The sequence below is a fragment of the Lissotriton vulgaris genome, unplaced genomic scaffold, assembly GCF_964263255.1.
Source record: "Lissotriton vulgaris unplaced genomic scaffold, aLisVul1.2 SCAFFOLD_2128, whole genome shotgun sequence".
Lineage (NCBI taxonomy): Eukaryota > Metazoa > Chordata > Amphibia > Caudata > Salamandridae > Lissotriton > Lissotriton vulgaris.
Genome location: NW_028251870.1, coordinates 34,608 through 54,277, shown reverse-complemented (window position 1 = coordinate 54,277; position 19,670 = coordinate 34,608). Strand labels below are relative to the sequence as shown.

Sequence of the window (19,670 nt, the reverse complement as noted above, 5' to 3'; positions counted from 1 at the left end):
CAGTCTGAAGAAAAGTGGAGCATGCTGCCACTCATGCATACACACACCATCCTTCCTACAGTCTTAAGAAGACAAGTGGAGCATGCACACTCATGCATGTACACACCATCCTTCCTACAGTCTTAAGAAGACAAGAGGAGCATGCACACTCATCCATGTACACACCATCCTTCCTACAGGCTTAAGACGACAAGTGGAGCATGCACACTCATGCATGCACAAACCATCCTTCCTATAGTCTGAAGAAGACAAGTGGAGCATGCAGACACTCATGCGTGCACACACCGTCCTTCCTACATGTCTTAAGAAGACAAGTGGAGCATGCTGCCACTCATGCATGCACACACCATCCTTCCTACAGTCTGAAGAAGACAAGTGGAGCATGCTGCCACTCATGCATGCACACACCATCCTCCCTACAGTCTTAAGAAGACAAGTGAAGCATGCTGCCACTCATGCATGCACACACCATCCTTCCTACAGTCTTAAGAAGTTAAATGGAGCATGCAGACACTCATGCATGCACACACCATCCTTCGTACAGTCTTAAGAAGACAAGTGAAGCATGCTGCCACTCATGCATGCACACACCATCCTTCCTACATGTCTTAAGAAGACAAGTGGAGCATGCTGCCACTCATGCATGCACACACCATCCTTCCTACAGTCTGAAGAAGACAAGTGGAGCATGCTGCCACTCATGCATGCACACACCATCCTCCCTACAGTCTTAAGAAGACAAGTGAAGCATGCTGCCACTCATGCATGCACACACCATCCTTCCTACAGTCTTAAGAAGTTAAATGGAGCATGCAGACACTCATGCATGCACACACCATCCTTCGTACAGTCTGAAGAAGACAAGTGGAGCATGCTGCCACTCATGCATGCACACACCATCCTTCCTACAGTCTTAAGAAGACAAGAGGAGCATGCACACTCATCCATGTACACACCATCCTTCCTACAGGCTTAAGAAGACAAGTGGAGCATGCAGACACTCATGCATGCACACACCATCCTTCCTCCTGTCTTAAGAAGAGAAGTGGAGCATGCAGACACTCATGCTTGCACACACCATCCTTCCTACAGTCTGAAGAAGACAAGTGGAGCATGCAGCCACTCATGCATGCACACACCATCCTTCCTCAAGTCTTAAGAAGACAAGTGGAGCAGGCTGCCACTCATGCATGCACACACCATCCTTCCTACAGTCTTAAGAAGACAAGTGGAGCATGCAGACACTCATGCATGCACACACCATCCTTCCTACAGTCTGGAGAGGTGTGGCTCACTGGTTAGAGGCGGCAGACCCGAGTGCAGAGAACGGCCCGGGACCAGGGTTCGATTCCCGACGCGGCAGGGTCTTGGACCAGGATCAGCGGACTGATAATTCTCGCATCGGTGCCTACTCCGACCAGGGAGCACACTCAGCAACTCTGGGCATTAGCTTGCCTCATCTCCACAACGGCCCCACACAAACGCCGGGGATGCCTGGTTTCACCTTGGAGACCCCCAGGAGGGACTATCTCACAGGGAAAGCCAGGACGCGTTCCCCAGCGGTCTATAGCGCTACGAGGCCTCCGGGTAGCAGTGCGCTTTACAAGACACAACAATTTACAATTTACAAAAGAAGACAAGTGAGGCATGCAGACACTCATGCATGCACACACCATCCTTCCTCCAGTCTTAAGAAGACAAGTGGCGCATGCTGCCACTCATGCATGCACACACCAACCTTCCTACAGTCTTTTTTCGTAGGATTTATAATTGACTAATGCTCTTCCAATAATCATTGAACTTGAATGGTTTTTCCCCTGTGTGCGTTTGCTGATGATACCTTAATGCTGAAGAGTTGCGAAAACGACTGTCACATTCACTACAATGATAAGGTTTTTCCCCCGTTTGTGTTCGCTGATTACTTTTTAGGTCTGATAGCTGGCTAAAGCTCTTCCCACATTCACTGCACTTGAATAGTTTTTTCCCCGTGTGTGTTAGATTATGACTTTTTAGGTCTGATAACTGACTAAAGCTCTTTACACATTCATTGCACTTGAATGGTTTTTCCCATGTGTGTGTTAGATTATGACTTTTTAGGTCTGATAACTGACTAAAGCTCTTTACACATTCATTGCACTTGAATGGTTTTTCCCCCGTGTGTGTTAGATTATGACTTTTTAGGTCTGATAACTGACTAAAGCTCTTTACACATTCATTGCACTTGAATGGTTTTTCTCCTGTGTGAGTTTGCTGATAAACCCTTAATGCTGAAGAGTCACGAAAAAAAACTGTCACATTCACTACAATGATAAGGTTTTTCCACGTGTGTGTTCACGTATGACGTTTTAGGACTGATAACTGACTAAATCCCCTTTCATCAAGACATAGATTTTAACAGGCATGGCTCTCCCTTTGAAGTCAATTATGCCCCAGAAATAACCCAGCAACTCAATAGTCACCCCACCTTAACCTATTGGTCTAATGTCTGGCTTCAACAGGGTGACTTTGCCCAGTAAATTACGCTCATAAAATGTTTTTGGGACTAGAGTTATCCTGGCCCCAGAGTCGAACAGCATGCTCATTGGAGCATCATTGATCAAAACTACCTCCTGAGGGCCATCACTAGCATTCCCTGTGAATGGGAGAATATTGATCTCTTCCAAATCTTCTTCATAAAGTTCAACTTCCATGACTTTTTTATGCTTGTTGCCCGTTCTGCAGCTTTTTGCGACGTGACCTTTTCTCTCATAAGTTTTTCACATGGCCTTCCAGCCTGGGCGGTCTTTAAAGTTGGCCATATGGCCAGGGTTGCCACACCTGAAGCACTTCACCTGAAAATTCTTTGTGTTAAAGGGCTTTGAAGTGGTGCTCAATTTGGGTTCAACGAATCTATCCATCAGCACCTTGACATCAATGTACTCTTTTTTTCACCTGAACTCTCTTTGCGCATAATATCAACACACGCTCTTGAATACTAGTGACTTTTAGCTATGGTCAGCACTTCTTGAAGCAATGGCTTTTCTTTTTGCAACAGGGTGTCTCGTTTTGTCGAGTACGCATCCCAACATGAACTGATATCTTAACCGCTCCTCTAAGCTGCACCAAAATTGCACGTGGAAGCCAATTTGCGCAAGGTAGTCATGAACTGTTTGACTGACTCACCTGCCTTTGCATCCTTCTCCCAAAAAGATATCGTTCAAGGACAGTACTCACTTTGGGAAGGTATTGCAAGTCTAACTTTTTGATGCAGATCTCGTATTCATTAAGAATGGCAGAGTCACTACCAGAGGGTTCAGGAAGGTGTTCAAATAATTCTTGTCCCTCAGAGCCCAAACAATCCATTAACAATGAAGCTTTCCTCTCTGCGCTTAAGGAAATGCCACAGACACGAGCATAATGTGTGAAAACCTTCTTTCACTTCAGCCACGAGAGAGAAGGAACTCCTGGAGATGTCAACAAGAAGGGCAGTGACATTATGTATGATGTACGTGCTATATTTTGACCTAGTTACTACTTAAGGGTGAACTTCAGTGATCTGCTTACAGTGTGCAATATCCACAAACCTTATAAGCTGTGCGCATCAGCGAAACTGCGTGCAACTTCAGCAATTAAAATTTAGGCCTAGGCGCACAATCCCAGAAACTGTATTTGCTGTGCGCATCTGCGGAACCATCAGCCCGATTACTGATGGCACATATTTATACAGGGAGGAGTCACTTTAGTCTGGTGCTCAATTACATGCTTAGATGTGAGTCTGGTGGTGTCTGATAACTGAAAGGCACACATTTGTTTACATACAATTTCATATATGTCTGATTTATTATTCCTATTACAGCGCCTTCTACCTTGAGAAGGGCCATCCTAGACCAGTGTAAGGACAAAACCCATGCCGACAAATGAGCGACCTGAAGTGCAATACTGAGAAAAAGTAACCTGGAGGATTGCTGCAAATTAAAGTAAATGAAAAAAAAATTATTAAGAACTACATAACAACAGCTGTGTGACCTGGAAGCCGATTGTTTCTCCATAAAGCCCTAGTTTGCGATAACCTTACAGTGCTCACATTATCATCCACGCTAGAAGAGATGGGAGCCTGGGTTGTCTGGTCACAGAAGCTCATTTACATACAAAGGGGGTGACAGCCTGTTCACAACGCACAGCACAACTTGTTTACGTAAAGTGCTAGTACACAGAACAGGGTAAAGTCGTGTGTCTCTTTTATATTTTCTTTAATATATCCTGCACCTCGCTCTCTTCTTCTCTTTCTCTCATTTCAATTCATCATAAATTACTCAAATTCACTATTGCTTTATCAGCACGGCACAAGTCGGGGGGTAGCCACAGTTTGAAGGGGTCCCCCAACTATTATCTAGAAACAGGACTCAGTTCCACCTAGCACTTTTGCCTGCGACTGATAATTGTTACTTTATGCCCCAGCACTGCAGACACAGGCATCTGAGTGTTTGGTTGTGTGAGTGGTGCAAGAGAGGAACAGAGAACTTGACAAAATTAGCCCTTCTATTGCTTAATACATTGTTAAATGTGAAACACTTTGGGTTTTATGGGCTGGACAAAGAATAACGTCAGGAAACAAGTGCAAATTAAAAGCACATTTTATTTATTCGCTGAAAATTTTTTAAAAATGTAATTTCCAAGTTCCACATATCTGTTTAAAAATATTTACACTTTCAGTCATTTCCGAGTTTAGTTACAAACTAATAGTGGGCAAAACACATGATGTATAAAAACTAAAACCAAAAACTTATTTTTACATTATTTTATGTTTCTTGTTTTTAAAACAGGCCATCAACCTTTCACATGAAAATTATTATAAGGGCCTGACATCACTTCTTGTGATGTCACTACATGTGACGTCACTGTGATTTGCATATAATAATGGGCTCTTTCACTATTTTCCTTACTTGTGCCCTGTTTATTGACATGACATGGGTCTATAGGTATTAAAAATTAACATTAAACTCACAGGTGTTCAGCCCATTTATCTGGTGATGTTACACATTGGCATGTATTCGGCTGCTTCTTCTATTTTTAGATGAGTACAAATAACGTTCCGTTCCCCCTCTTTCCAATTCGTTCTTTTTCTCCCCCTTTCTTTGACTCTCTCGCTCTCTTTATCTCTCCCCCTCTCTATCTCCCACACTCTCCTGTTAGCTTTAGCTTCATGAATGTCTCTGCCACTTACGGCATTCATACGACAAATCATTCAGAATATTTGAGGACAAGGGACAATCAAGTGTGGAAGATGAGTATATGGGAGTGCAACTGATTGTCCTGGCACATATATGCTTTTCATGTGGGATTTCGCTATTTCACCACATTCTTCAAACAGAGTCTCCTGCTTACAATGACTAAATTCTGGTACTAAGTAGAGTTTGGCAAGTCACAAAATGAATAGGGAGAGCCAAGTCGGAGAGGAGCCACGGGTCCCACTTAGTAATCAGGCGCGAGCTGATCCATCAACCGATAACAGTGTGTAAAAGATGCACCAAACGTTACTTAAATACAAGGTATATGCTCTGTTATATCTGAAAATAGATTATTTCTTGAACACCTGTGCTTCGCTTTAATTCATTACATATACTGCAGTGGCATTTGTTAATAGTAATACATGCATTTTACCAATGAAGCTTCCATCTCCAGAGCCCTGACAACATGTCCACTCTGGGTGTGTTGGGTTTATAGGTTTTATCACTAATCCGACAAGTTAGCTGAAAATACCGCTGTTAGTCCCAGTGTTGTTCAGTGTTGCTTTTACAGGCTGTGTGGTCAGGTGCAATTTAATGTTTTTCTTTGTATCTCTTCTTCACCAAATAAAAATTAACAATGTTTCTTTACTTTTAATCCACATTGTGCTCTGCTCCCACTGTGTATCCTGGTGCATCATGTCACTTTGCTATGTGTACGGAAGTGAACAATCACTGGAAACAAACACTTTTATAATTCTGCAAATACTGTTATCTGTTTTTCTTCTTTACTGCTATTCGGGTCTTCTATCATCTGGTATTTCAATGTCCTACATAAATTGAATTTTATCTTTTTCCGTAATTCATTCCCCTCACAATTCCTGCACTATTCAGCTCTTGTCTATGTCCTCAGATGGGTCAATATTATTTTTGATGTTCTTAAGTTCTTTCTGGAATCTCTGCATCTCTAGCATTATTTCCATGTGAGTTAAATGAAGGAGTGTATTCACTAAGGGCTGTGTGGGATCGAAAATTGACAAAAGCCCTTCTCACTTTCAGTGCCCTTCTATGTTTTCCCCCTGTGTGTTCGCTGATGATTTTGTAGCTCTAATCGTCGACTAAAGCTCTTCCCACATTCATTGCACTTGAGTGGCTTTCCCCCTGTGTGTGTTTGTTGATGTTTTCCTAGGGTTGATAACTGACTAAAGCTCTTCAAACATTCAAAGCAATCATATAGTTTTCCCCTTTGTGTGTTCGCTGATGACTATATAGGTTTGATAATTGACTAAAGCTCTTCCCACATTCACTGCACTTGAATGGTTTTTCTCCTGTGTGTGTTCGATTATGACTTTTTAGGTCTGATAACTGACTAAAACACTTTGCACATTCACTGCACATGAATGGTGTTTCCCCTGTGTGTGTTTGCAGATGTCTTTGAAGGTGTGATAACCGACTAAAGCACTTTGCACATTCACTACACTTAAATGGTTTTTCTCCTGTGTGAGTTCGCTGATGACGTTTTCGGTCTGCTATCTGACTAAAGCTCTGCCCACATTCATTGCACTTGAATGATTTTTCCCCTGTGTGTATTCGCTGATGTCTTTGAAGGTGTGATAACCGACTAAAGCACTTTGCACATTCACTGCACTTGAATGGTTTTTCCCCCGTGTGTGTTCGATTATGACCTTTTAGGTATGATAACTGACTAAAGCACTTTGCACATTCACTGCACTTGAATGGTGTTTCCCCTGTGTGTGTTCGCAGATGTCTTTGAAGGTGTGATGAGTGACTATAGCACTTTGCACATTCACTGCACTTGAATGGTTTTTCCCCCGTGTGTGTTCGATTATGACTTTTTAGGTCTGATAACTGACTAAAGCACTTTGCACATTCACTGCACTTGAATGGTGTTTCCCCTGTGTGTGTTCGCAGATGTCTTTGAAGGTGTGATAACCGACTAAAGCACTTTGCACATTCACTGCACTTGAATGGTTTTTCTCCTGTGTGAGTTCGCTGATGAACCCTTAATGCTGAAGAGTAACTAAAACTACTGTCACATTCACTACAATGATAGGGTGTTTCCCCTGTGTGTGCTCGCTGATGTATTTTAAGGTGTGATAACTGACTAAAGCACTTTGCACATTCACTGCACTTGAATGGTTTTTCCCCTGTGTGTATTCGCTGATGTTTTTGGAGGTTTGATAAGTAACAAAAGCACGTTGCACATTCACTGCACTTGAATGGTTTTTCTCCTGTGTAGGTTTGCAGATAAAGCTTGCGTAGTGATGACAAACTAAAGCTCTTGCTGTATGTGTATGATTCTTCTTTCTTGGTTAGTGTCTGTGGGTCGGGTAGATATTTTTCTACATCCCATGACTGCATTTTCTGATGGGCCGACATGGCTGATAAAGCACTTGTGTTTTTCTCACACGTTTGATTTCTGTTTTAACAATAAAATGCGATAGCCACCAAATATTTGCCACACTCCTGATATGTAGAAGGTGCCTTTGTAGGCGATTGTGCCTTTAGATTGGATTATGGCTATGCACGCTTGCGGGTAAATATGTATCTTCCTTCTGGCCGGTGCAAATAGGGACAGTCTGTTGTATTTTAGATAGAAGAACTCCTCTTTCCTTTACCCGTCAGTTGTCTGGCTCCGCTCTGTTGTGCTCTTCTCTGGTTACTGTGGTTTGGCCAGAAAGAGTTTACAATTCACCAAGAACACAGAATGATGGCTTGTCGTCATTTTATAAAACAGAGCATTGTGGTAATCACATCATGCCGATCCGATGATCAAAGCTGGTGTTGGACACTTGTTTATACAGGAGGCGGTTTGTTATTGTTGTTGCCTTAATTTTCCTAAGGTAATTTCTTCGTCTTGTGGCGTGGAGGTGCACAGCTCAGCCTCTTGCAATCACTGAACTGCCCTTGATGCTTCATCCGGGATCTGTCAGTTTGTGTGCAGGTTCCTCTGTCGCCGACTGCGCTGATGTTTTGCTGAATACTGTAGCTCAATATTTCTGCTATTATTGAAGATTTACAGCATTAGCTTTGTTATTGATGGTCATTTCATACATTCAAGGCTTGTTTTCTGTTGGATGTAAAGATATTGAAAATTACTAAATTGAAACGTAATGGAATGAGAATTCACAATGTTTAACTGGCTGTAAAAGACATTTCGAGGGCAATTTACCAAATCTCCACACAATGCAGCGCAGCCCTCCCCCCGCGAGGCTGCACTGCGCAACAAAGAGGGAACAGGAGAGCACCATATTTTCAAAGATATGGCTCTCTCCTTCCCTTTCCCTTGCGCCGGCACTGATTACAGTGGGCCAGGGCCATGCACACACCTTAGCACCAGAGCGCTAGGGTGTGTGTGTGTGAGTCCAGCATAGGTTCTGTGCAGGAAGGACACCTTTCCTGTACAAATTACTATGCCTAGATATGAGGGAAAGTTTTTACCATATTGTATACGTGTTGCACAGTGCAGCACGCATGCAAAGTCAGAAAGGGAAGGAGAAATGAAAGCATTTCTCCTTCCTTGCACCTAGTTTTGTGGTTGCACAGGAACGCCCTTGCACCACCCTTGGTAGGCACCCATGGCACAAAGTAATGCGAAACAATGCTAAACGCAGTGTCACATTACTTTAATGTTATTTCCAGCGCTGGACAGGAAATTAGGAAAAAAGATTTTGCGACATTTTGTGCCACTTTTGTGCCGCAAATACAGCGCAAATACTTAGTAAATCTCCCCCTTCTTCTTTATCGCTTTTGAAACTTAGCAAGGAATATTTCATCATACACAGATATTTAACTAAAGTTCGGTTGATCAGGTGACATCTTATTACATTTACAGAGTAAGGGAGCTCACGGAGCACCCAAGTGCTTGAGGTATAGCTTAAGATAGAGGCATAAGGTGAAGATTTCATTTAAAAAACTATAGAGTTTAGAAAAAAGGATGGATCAGGCTGGGCTGCAAAATTTCCAGTAACTCTTCATGAAGTATACAACAAAAGTAACTCTATTCACACAATTCTTCTCGTTCTTCCCTATTCACCTAAGACCATCTCAAATACCAACTCCTGTCTTTACCTCACTGTTCATAAGTCACCTTTGACACTTTAAACAGCTCCCTAGTTCAAGCATTTCTGGTTTATTCTAACCTGGTAGATTGGAACATTATTGTGGGTTGAGGGGGGTTTCCTATCGCCATAACATCTGTCTATCATCCTGAAACTAGTGCAGCTTACAGCACCCGGTTCTGGCCCTGAAAGATAACTTTAAAAAGCAAGTCTTTAGTTCTTCCTAAGGTGGATAAAGTTCTGTAAGATGCACCTCCTTCCAGAGCTTTTGTGTAGGGCAAGGGGTTCACTGTAAGGCCCATCCTTTACATTATAAGCGCAGATAAGGTAAACAAATATTGATTCATATAATTTAATATTCAACGATATCAGTCATTTAGTACTTATAGAGAATCCACCACAACCAATAATTTACCTGACATATCCCTGCAGCAGATGTGCACCTATTACTCTTTTTCCCCCCTTTTCCAATATTACATGGCATCTGGCATGATGTTGTCCTTTTGGGGCCCAGGATGCCATTTGTGACTGGATGGGCATTTGGAAGAGTGGGAGGAGGTGTCAGTTATCCAAAGGTGATGCGGCATTTCTACCTTTCCATATTTCACATATTCAAGTGTACCTAATTTCATGGCCTTCGGCCCCCCTACTGCCCTCTGGCTGCACACTCTGTGGGGTTCATCAGAAGTCGGATAACTGCCTCATGCTCACAAGGCCAAGGCTCTCACTTCTTCTACAACACTTATTGCAGACATAGGGCCTAGTTAGGAGTTTGTCCAACAGATTTTTGCCTCAAAACTAGGGGTGGGTGAAGAATTCCGCTATGCCGGCGTAGCTCGTGAAGTTTTGCCCACTCTGGTCCAAAGAACTCCATGCAGAACGGAGTTTTTTTCTCCAGCGGTTCGCCAACGGTAAAGTGGCGAGCACTTGCGAGAAAATATAACGCGCTAGACCTCCTACTGGCGAGATTTCTCAATACAGGAGGTCACAGCAGGTCGCGACCACTCGATTGTTAAAATCTGCCATTCTCGTTGATGAAGCTACCATTCGATTAGAATATCAATTAGAGCGGCAAAAAGCAGCATCACCCTCTAACACGACGTGTAGTGCTGTTCGTGCTGATTTCACAGTGGGGGTTAAACTCCTGGCACTAAAAATCAGTGAGTGCCGTGCAACTTAACAAACTCTGCCACTTGTGGAAGTCTGCAGAGTGCGGCGGAGTTTCCCTGGCGCTTTGTGGAGTTGTGGTTTCTGGGTCTCTCACTGCTTTGAGGTCACCGCCAGGCACACCTTCTGTCAGCTGTGCCCTGTGCAGATCTTCCTTCCAGGCAGGACCTCCATCAGCTGCACCTTGTGCAGATCTTCCTTCCAGGCAGGGGCTTCAGTTAGCTGCACCTTGTGCAGATCTTCCTTTCAGGCTGCGGCTTCTGCCCACCGTGCATTGTGCAGATCTTACTTCCAGGCAGGGGTTTCTTTCAGCTGCACCTTGTGCAGATCTTCCTGCCCAACTGGACCTCTGTCAGCTGTGCCTTGTGCTGATCTTCTTTCCAGGAAGGACTTCTGTCAGCTGTGCCATGTGCAGATTTTCCTTCCAGGCAGTAATTCGGTCAGAGGTGCCCTGTGCAGATCTTCCTTCGAGGCAGGACTTCTGTCAGCTGAGTTTTGTGCAGATCTTCATTTTAGTCAGGACCTCTGTCAGCTGCGCCTCGTTCAGATCTTCCTTCCAGGTAGGGCTTCTGTCAGCTGCACCTTGCGTAGATCTGCTTTCCTCAATGATCAGTTCAAAGGTCAGGAGAGGTAGAACTGGTCTAGGTCATCTTCTTTATTACAGTTCTATTGGTCAAGCCACAGACCTCGTGCTCTGAGAGGACGGAGAGTCTGGATTTTCTGAGCTCCGTGGAACATGAATACAGTTCTACCGCATCCAGCACATACTACAAGACTCCAAGAGTCAACGCTACAAGTGCTGCTCCAAGGAATAATTCAACCACTGTATCTGAACATGCCCTGGCAAATGCCAACTAGAGAATAAACATCCTGCTTGCACCAGCAGAGTGCAGAAAGCTTTTCAAGAATATCGAGGTACCTTGACTTTCTCTGTCTGTCGTAACTGAAGATGTTAAACCTTGGTAACATCAATCCCCTTTGGACATGGTCCTCCATTTTACTATCAGAATGTAACTCATCCTGCGCAGACACAAATCCTCTAGTCTGTATTGCATGAAGCTGGGTGGTTATCACCCATAAGAAGGCCCTCCACAAATTGCTGACATTTCTTACACCCCCTGGACAGCCGTGGCAACACACAGACTAACTACACCCCCTCAGGGATCACCAGTCCATCTGCCAGGATCAAGACTCAGATCTTTCAACCTTCTCTGTTACCGTCTTTGGAACGGCCTGTCTCTGGGATTCGTGGAAGCTCCACACTCAGTGAGCTCAGAGTTGCCTTGTAAAACCAACTCATGAAAGTGGACGAAAAGAACATTAAGTGACACGCTCTGCACAGAAGTGTAAATAAATCTAATATTATCGTTCCATGTACCACTGTGCTACTGCTGTTGTTTTGACATGGATGTTTTGCCGTCTATCACAGCCGCTTCTTCGTTTAAAATCTTACTCAGTTTGTTTTGCATCATACCTACTTACCTATGTACTGTTTCTGACCCTACGACATCTCTGGCTGACATGCTGTGCTGTCTGTTGCTACATAAATAGGAAGTAGATTGTTACTGCAGGGAGAGTGCAGTGTCCTATCAGTCAGATGCACTTGATTGGGATAAAAGGTACCATGTTTGTTAGAAAAGCTGCAACTATTAGAATAATAATATACCAAAAGCAGCACATATAATGCAATAACAGACGAGGTACTAGAAAAACGTGACGCAAACAATGCAACAACACAGGCTAGGCACTAGGAAAACATGACGCAAACAATGCAATAACACAGGCCAGGCATTAGGAGAATCTGGTGCAAACAATGCAATAACACAGGCCAGGCACGAGGAGAATCTGATGTAAACTCTGCAATAACACAGGCCAGGCACGAGGAGAATCTGATGTAAACAATGCAATAACACAGGCCAGGCACGGGAGAATCTGACGCAAACAATGCAATAACACGGGCAAGACACTAGGAGAATCTGATGTAAACATTGCAATAATACAGGCCAGGCATGAGGAGAATCTGACGCAAACAATGCAATAACAGGCCGGGCACGAGGAGAACCTGATGTAAACAATCCAATTACAAAGGCCAGGTGGGGCGGAGCTAGCTCACAACCAAGATGGCTGCTTGAGCTGTGAGCTCCCCGTCTTGTGTAACTATCCTACATCAATCCTGCGTGCTATTCCACTATCAGCTGCCCTGACTAGACAAACCGAGCCCCAGGACTTCTGTGGTCCACGAACGGCGTGGGTCCGGATCCCGCCCCCCCTTCACGCTGAGCGAGCCGCGTGGGCCTGGTACGCCGGCTGCGGCGGAAGCTGCAGGGCGGAATTAACTGCAAGGGGCGGATGCTCTGACTAGGCCGCTGTCCTGGCTGCTGTATAGCGGCGGCGGCTGATCCCGCGTTTGGCGGGAAACGTGAGGAGCGATATCCCTGCCTCTTGAGATCATGAGTCAGCCCGGGTGGTGTGTGGACTGAGGAGCGGTGCAGGAGGCGGCGCTACCAGGCGGGGAGGTGAGCGCGCACCAGTGAGGCCTTCAGAGCGGCCTCTGGCACGGAGGCTGAGCCCAGGGCCGCGAGCGCCAACACCGTGACTGCGGGCGGCAGAGTGTGCTGTATAGCGGCGGAGGTCGATTCCGCGGTCGGCAGGAAAAGTGAGGAGCGGGTGCCCCCCTTGCAACTGGAGACCGCAATCTCTGGGCTGGAGGCTGAAACCTGGGGTGCCTCATAGACCTATAATTGCGAAGTTGCTAAATTACAGGGACCGTGACGTGGAGCTGAAGCTCGCCAGAGAGAAACAGCCGCTACATTACGAGGGGTCGGTGATCTCATTATTCCCGGATTTTACGGCAAAAGTTCAGGAAGCAAGGAGGCAGTTTGTACCGATGAAACGACAGCTGCGTGAGTTGGGAACTGACTCTGCAATGCTGTACCCCACGAAGCTGCGGGTCAACAGACAGGGGAAGTCTATGATTTTCACTGACCCTAAGGCGCTCCAGAATGCCCTCAGAGAATGGCGCAAGGACAGCCGGTCCTCCCTGAACAGAGAGCTACAGGACGAAGCAGCGGGAGGCCCCCTGGATGTTCAGGACTAACTAAGATGCACAGCTGCGGGTGGCTGAGTATGTGTTCTGACTGTTGGGCGTCCCGGGGCGGTGGTGCCAAAGAGTAGGTGGAATGATCTGACCCTTGTGTGCCCTTTTCCTGAGGTTGCCCTTAAATGGATTTGTGTTGCGGGATGGGGGGGGGGGGGGGGGGGGGGAGGGTTGAGGGGATGGGAGGGGTGAAGTTCAGCCTGATCTGATTCTCAATGGGTTACGGTCCTGAAGTACATTGTGTCACAAAGTTATGATAAACAGTCGCACAATGAGGTGGGGCTATGTGCAAGTATATTAATTATGAGTCAATGGAGGAGGAGGGGCCTTGCGGATGAAGGAGTTAGAGCTACCGCAGAATGTATGGACCCGTAGGAGTGTGCATGGCGCAGACTTGGTTCAGGGGTACACATATGCAAGATGCTGTTAGACGCGAACTATACTGGATATGAGACGGGGGATGGGTGGTTACTAGGCATAGTACTGTACTGTGATTTTTCAGCTGGCTACCTACGTCCCGCGTGAATTACACTTTTCTACAGTTTTTCTTTGATGTTATTGGGTGATGTGGAGGGGAGAGTGTGTGGTTTTGCAGGGGTGGGGGATTTCAGCCGGCTAGTTGGGGTAGGGCAGGCGTGGGAGGGCGATGGATGGGGGAGTTGCGGCCCTTTCGAGTGCCACTTGAACAGGGGTGGGACACTGTACTGTTTTTGGTGTTTTTTGGCACAGATGTGGCAAGGCATGGCGGGATTGTATACGTCCAGGACACATCGCTGGGGCCCATACACCGGCCGCTTACGTACAGATGACACCAATCGGGGAGCCCCCAGATACACTGACGCTGATGATCTGGAATGTCAGAGGTCTCAATGACTATCGTAAGGTCAGGAAGGTCCTACAATATCTCTCCAGACATAGAGTTGACGTTGCGCTCTTACAGGAGACGTACCTCCACCCAGACAGTCCTACATTGTGATCCAGGGGTTTAATGGGTAATGTACACACGGCGGGATTCACATCACATGTTAGGGAGGTTCTGACGTGGATTAACCCTAAAGCACCACTGATGTTGACACCACTGGAGACGGACAGGGAGGGACGGTACACTATCTCGAAATGCTGTGGGAAAGGCATGGAGATCTGTATAGTTAATACCTACTGCCCTAACTACGACCACCCTGCCTTTTATTCAGATCTGACAGATAAGGTTCTGGAGCGCTCGGGGGGGCTACGTCCTTTGGGGGGGCGATTTTAATATAACAAGACAACCCAATATAGACAGATCTGATAGACGCCCCTCGGCCTCTGCTAGGGCGCTAGCGGCATCAATGACACAACTGGACCTGAGAGACGTGTGGAGATACTGACACCCAACTCAGGGAGGCTATACTCACTACTCCGCACCACATAATATACACACTAGGATTGACTATTGGCTAGCCACTACTCACTTAACTCACAATGTGCAGGGTTGCACGATATTGCCACGCATATATTTGGACCATTCACCTCTGTTGTTGACAATTTCCACACCTTAGAAGCGCCTCACACCATTTGCTTGGCGCTTCCCTCCTTATTCCCTGCAGGACGACTCCTTTAAGGAGGAGCTGGCCGCGTCCATCGAGCTGTTTTTTGACACCAACGTGGGTACAGTCGACTCATTCCAGACAATCTGGGAGGCCTTTAAGGCATATGTCAGGGGGATCGCCATTTCCAAACATGCGGGAGTGCTCAAATCGATCCGGGGTCGGCTGGAGACCCTGGAGAAAAAGCTTAAAGAGCTGGCGGCTCGGCGCCTAACAGACTGTAGTGATGCCCTCACGCAGGAACTTGCCCGAACACTGCGCGAATATCACGAAGAGGTGGACTCTGAAGTAAAACACCTGGGAAAGTACGCCATTGCGAGAATCTACGGTGGGGGGAGCGCCCCGGGTCGGTTCCGGTGCACTTAGCCAAACAACGCAGGAACAGAGTAGTGATACCAGACATGAGGTCCTCACCGACAGACGACCCGCTCTCTGAGGATCAGGTAGCAGAAAAGCTCCGTGAGTATTACGCATCTCTGTATGCCTTCCGAGGGCCTGCCCCATAGGAATGCATACTAGATTATCTTTCCCACATTGAACTGCCTTGGCTGTCTAACCTACACTGGGAATTTTTGATGCGTCTGATCGAGCGGGAGGACGTCGTATAGGCACTGTCTCCTTCTATAAGGCATTTGCGGATCTTTTGATACCTCGGTTGCTCACGCTGTTTGAGGACATAGCGGACTCCGGAGCAATGCCGCCCACTATGAGCGAGGCAATACTAGTTGCCATTCTTAAACCGGGAAAACCCCCGGGAGATTGCGCCTCGTACCGACCACTGTCGTTACGGAACGTCGATGTGAAGATATTTGCCAAGTTGATAGCAAACCGTCTCAGTCCCATGGTTAACTTGGTGGTTGCCCCTGAACAGGCAGGCTTCATGCCCAGTAGCAACCTCACTTATAATCTCAGGACGTAGTTCGCAGCTCTCCAACATACGCGCCCCGTAGCAGTATTTTTAGATAGCGAAAAGGCCTTCGACTCTGTGGTGTGGCCTTTCATGAGACAGGTCTTAAGTCGAATGGGTGGGTGCGCTGTTCCTTCAGCTTTTAGCGACACTGTACACTTCACCCAAGGCCCGCATCCGGATTGGAACGTTGACCACAGACCCTATACAAATCAGCCGGGGCACGAGACAAGGATGCCCCATATCCCCTATACTTTATGAACTCACGGCCGAGCCTCTTGCATGCGCCCTACGGGAATACCACAGGCACAGGGGCATACGATTCCCCACATACAATCTGATTGTGTCCACGTATGCGGACGATACCTTCTTATATGTTCGGGACCCAGAGACGCACCTTTCTGCGATGCTACGCGAGGTGGTCTTGTTCAGATCTCTTTCGGTATCCATATGAATTGGAACAAATCTATTATGTTCCCACTAACACCGGCTACGAGGAGGGTGGTTCCGGAATACCCACTTCAGTGGGCTACTGAAGCAGTGCGATACCTAGGGATTCGTCTGCATACGGACTCGGCGGTAGTATTGAGGGAGAACTACAGCGTGGTCATCTCCAAACTGGAGGATGATATTAAAAAGTGGATCGCTCTGCCATTGTCACTGATGGGACGGGTCTCCCATGAAAATGATTGTATTACATCGCTTCCTGTTCCTGTTTAGCAATATTCCTATGGTGCTGTCCAATTCATTTTTCCAGCAACTACACTTGTTAATGATTCGTCTGGCTTGGGCCGGGACACAGCCAAGGGTGGCATGGAAAATTCTCACTTGGCCGTATGCGGAGGGCGGCCTGAATGCCCCGGACCTGGAACTTTATTATCGGGCTCCACAAAGCGCGCACGCCTACCACTGGATCCATGGCCCAGCGGAAATCGCGCAAATACGCATGGAATCTATTGTTGCGGCCCCTGCGTTGCGGTCCTGACCTCGGGATCGCCGTACTGGTATTCTAGACTCGCTGAATACGGTCAGACACTCTTGGCACCATATGATGGATGTACAGGCTTGCAGCCTGTTGTATGCCCCGAAGGCTCCCCTCGCCTGGTGCTCTTGGCTGGCCCCATGTAGGGACAAGGGGGTGCTGGATGCGATGGGTTCATTGAATATACACAATATGGGGGATCTGTTCTCGTAAGGCACCGCACGCTCATGGGAAGAGTTCGAGACGGGGGACGTTCCCCATCCGCTGTTGCCGTGTTTTCAGTTCCACAGGGTGAGGCATGCGCTTAAGGCCCTTCTAGGGGAGGATATGACGGAGCACCGGGTGGTTACGGCATTAGCTTACATTATTAACGCTAAGTCCCCCGCTAAATTGGTAACCAATCTGTATCGCATTGCCCTCTCAGAAAGGACGGCGGAATATGCTAAACCTCGCTTGGCATGGCAGAGTGACTTGGCTATATACCTGACAGACGAGAAATGGCAATACTGCTGCTCAAGCACGAAGAGAATATCACTCAACGGCCGTCACAGGTTGATACATTTTAAATTCCTAAACAGGGTTTACTATACCCCGGAAAGATTTCACAGATACGGTCTACGAGAGAGCCCTCACTGTGATAGATGTAGAGCGCGGGTGGCGGATTTCCTACATGTGGCATGGTCTTGCCCGGGGATCTCATCCTTTTGGTGCAAGGTATATGAGGAAGTGAATAGGGTCACTGATTTAACTGTCTCCGGATCCTCTGTTGGCTATTCTGGGTTACTCTAAACCTCTCCAGAAGGATCGTAGAAGGCTGGTTGATATGGCCTTCCTCCTAGCCAGAAGGTGTGTAGCGCTCTCTTGGATGCGAGGCCCTGTACTGACACTGTTGCAATGGACTAACAAAATGATATATTGCAGCACGCAAACCGAACAATACAGCGAACTGTTGCCCCAACGCAACAGACATAAGAACTTTTGGTCACTGTTTCTAGACAAGAGGCCCACACAGGACACTTTAGAGGAGGAGGGCGCAGACACATATTCACGGGTGGAGGTTTTAACTGAGGACACAATTTCTTTCGAGGAGGAACTACACCAAGCGCTCCATACGCCATGTGGACAGGCTGCATACTTGAGGATTGACTGTGCAGGCCCCGGGCAGGGTCCAACGACCGAGATGCTCTGACCTCTGTGGGTCTTTCATTGCCATGCTATGATGGTCTACACTCTTACTGTGTTTATGCAATGGGTGTTATCTGTTGAAGGTTTGCTTTGATACTCAAACGATGTATGCATTATCCAATGTCACTATTTGATGCCAATGTCTTCTGTTCCTGTTTATTTTCTGAAATGCCAATAAATAAATTTTAAAAAACTAAAACAAAGGCCAGGCGTTGGGAGAATCTGACGGAAACAATGCTAATAGCACAGGCCAGGCACCAGGAGAATCTGACGCAAACAATGCAATAACACAGGCCAGGCACTAGGAGAATATTACACAAACAATGCAATAACACAGGCCAGGCACGAGGAGAATCTGATGCAAACAATGCAATAACACAGGCCAGGCACGAGGAGAATCTGATGTACCCCATACAGCCCCCGATCGTGATCACTGAAAGGACCATGGGGGGTGAGATCCCTCCCCGCAGCAGGGGTGCCTTCGCGAGTGGAGCCCTCGGCTGACTGAGGACTTCGAGACCGGGGAGTGTGCACGGGAACGGTCTCTCCGCGGGGCCCCGCCCCTTCGGGAGTAGCTGTGCACAAAAGCGTCGATTCCACATTCAGCGCTCACATCGGAGCTAGTGAATCAAAGAATGATACACGCAGCGCCAAGGTTCTGAACCAGCACTTCCCTCTACCTCCCTCTACTTCCAATGGGTCACACGATGTAACCTGCAACTTTGTCTTTATTTCAACCGAACTCCAGAGACGGCATAGCGCTCTGCACAAAGGTACCTTTGGATTTGTTTATTTACTACCTCTCTTGAATGTCTCCCTTTCATTTAACTAAGCATTTTCCACGTTGGCAGTGGCACAAAATGGCTGGGGTCATAAACTACAACTGCAATTTGCCTCCCCCTACCACTGACCGGTACTAAGAAGGGTAATAGCTTTGTTTTTGACCTGTGCTCACCAAAACAGAAATAGGACTGGACTCCTCTTCTTCTTGACCTTATCATCCAAACTGAAATAGGACTTATCTCCTCACCCCCAGGAAAGAAAGCGAAACAGGACAACACTCTATCTCATATCTCATGGAAACAAACACAGAGGACTACACAGCCATTCTGTATCTCTCCCAAGGAGTCGGCCATCTTAAACTAGTCCCTAAATCATACTTTCTTCAGCCTCTTCAGCTACCGACCTCACCTCCTGTACATATTAGATCATAACCTCCGTGCATTCCCCCCCCCCTATTTTGGCTCAACCTGTCCCTGCTGGTATTCAGGAATGCCCGTACTTTAGATGGACTCAACCACTTCCATATCGCTATTACATTAGCCCCTATTCAACACTGACCCCAGATCCCCCCACTTTTGGCTCGACCTATCCCTGTTGGAATTCAAGAATGCCCATATTATAGACTGACTCAACCACGTCCACATCCCTATTACATTTGCCCCGACTCAGCACTTACC

At 46.7% G+C, this 19,670-nt stretch overlaps 1 protein-coding gene across 1 annotated transcript; it reads right to left on the bottom strand.

Moving 5' to 3' along the window:
* Positions 1 to 4,665: 4,665 nt before the first annotated feature.
* LOC147662740 (uncharacterized) lies at positions 4,666 to 8,290 on the bottom strand. Its single transcript, XM_086950930.1, has one exon. It carries the CDS (start codon positions 7,602 to 7,604, stop codon positions 6,417 to 6,419), a length of 1,188 nt encoding a protein of 395 aa, XP_086807056.1. The 5' UTR covers positions 7,605 to 8,290; the 3' UTR covers positions 4,666 to 6,416.
* Between the last annotated feature and the right edge of the window lie 11,380 nt (positions 8,291 to 19,670).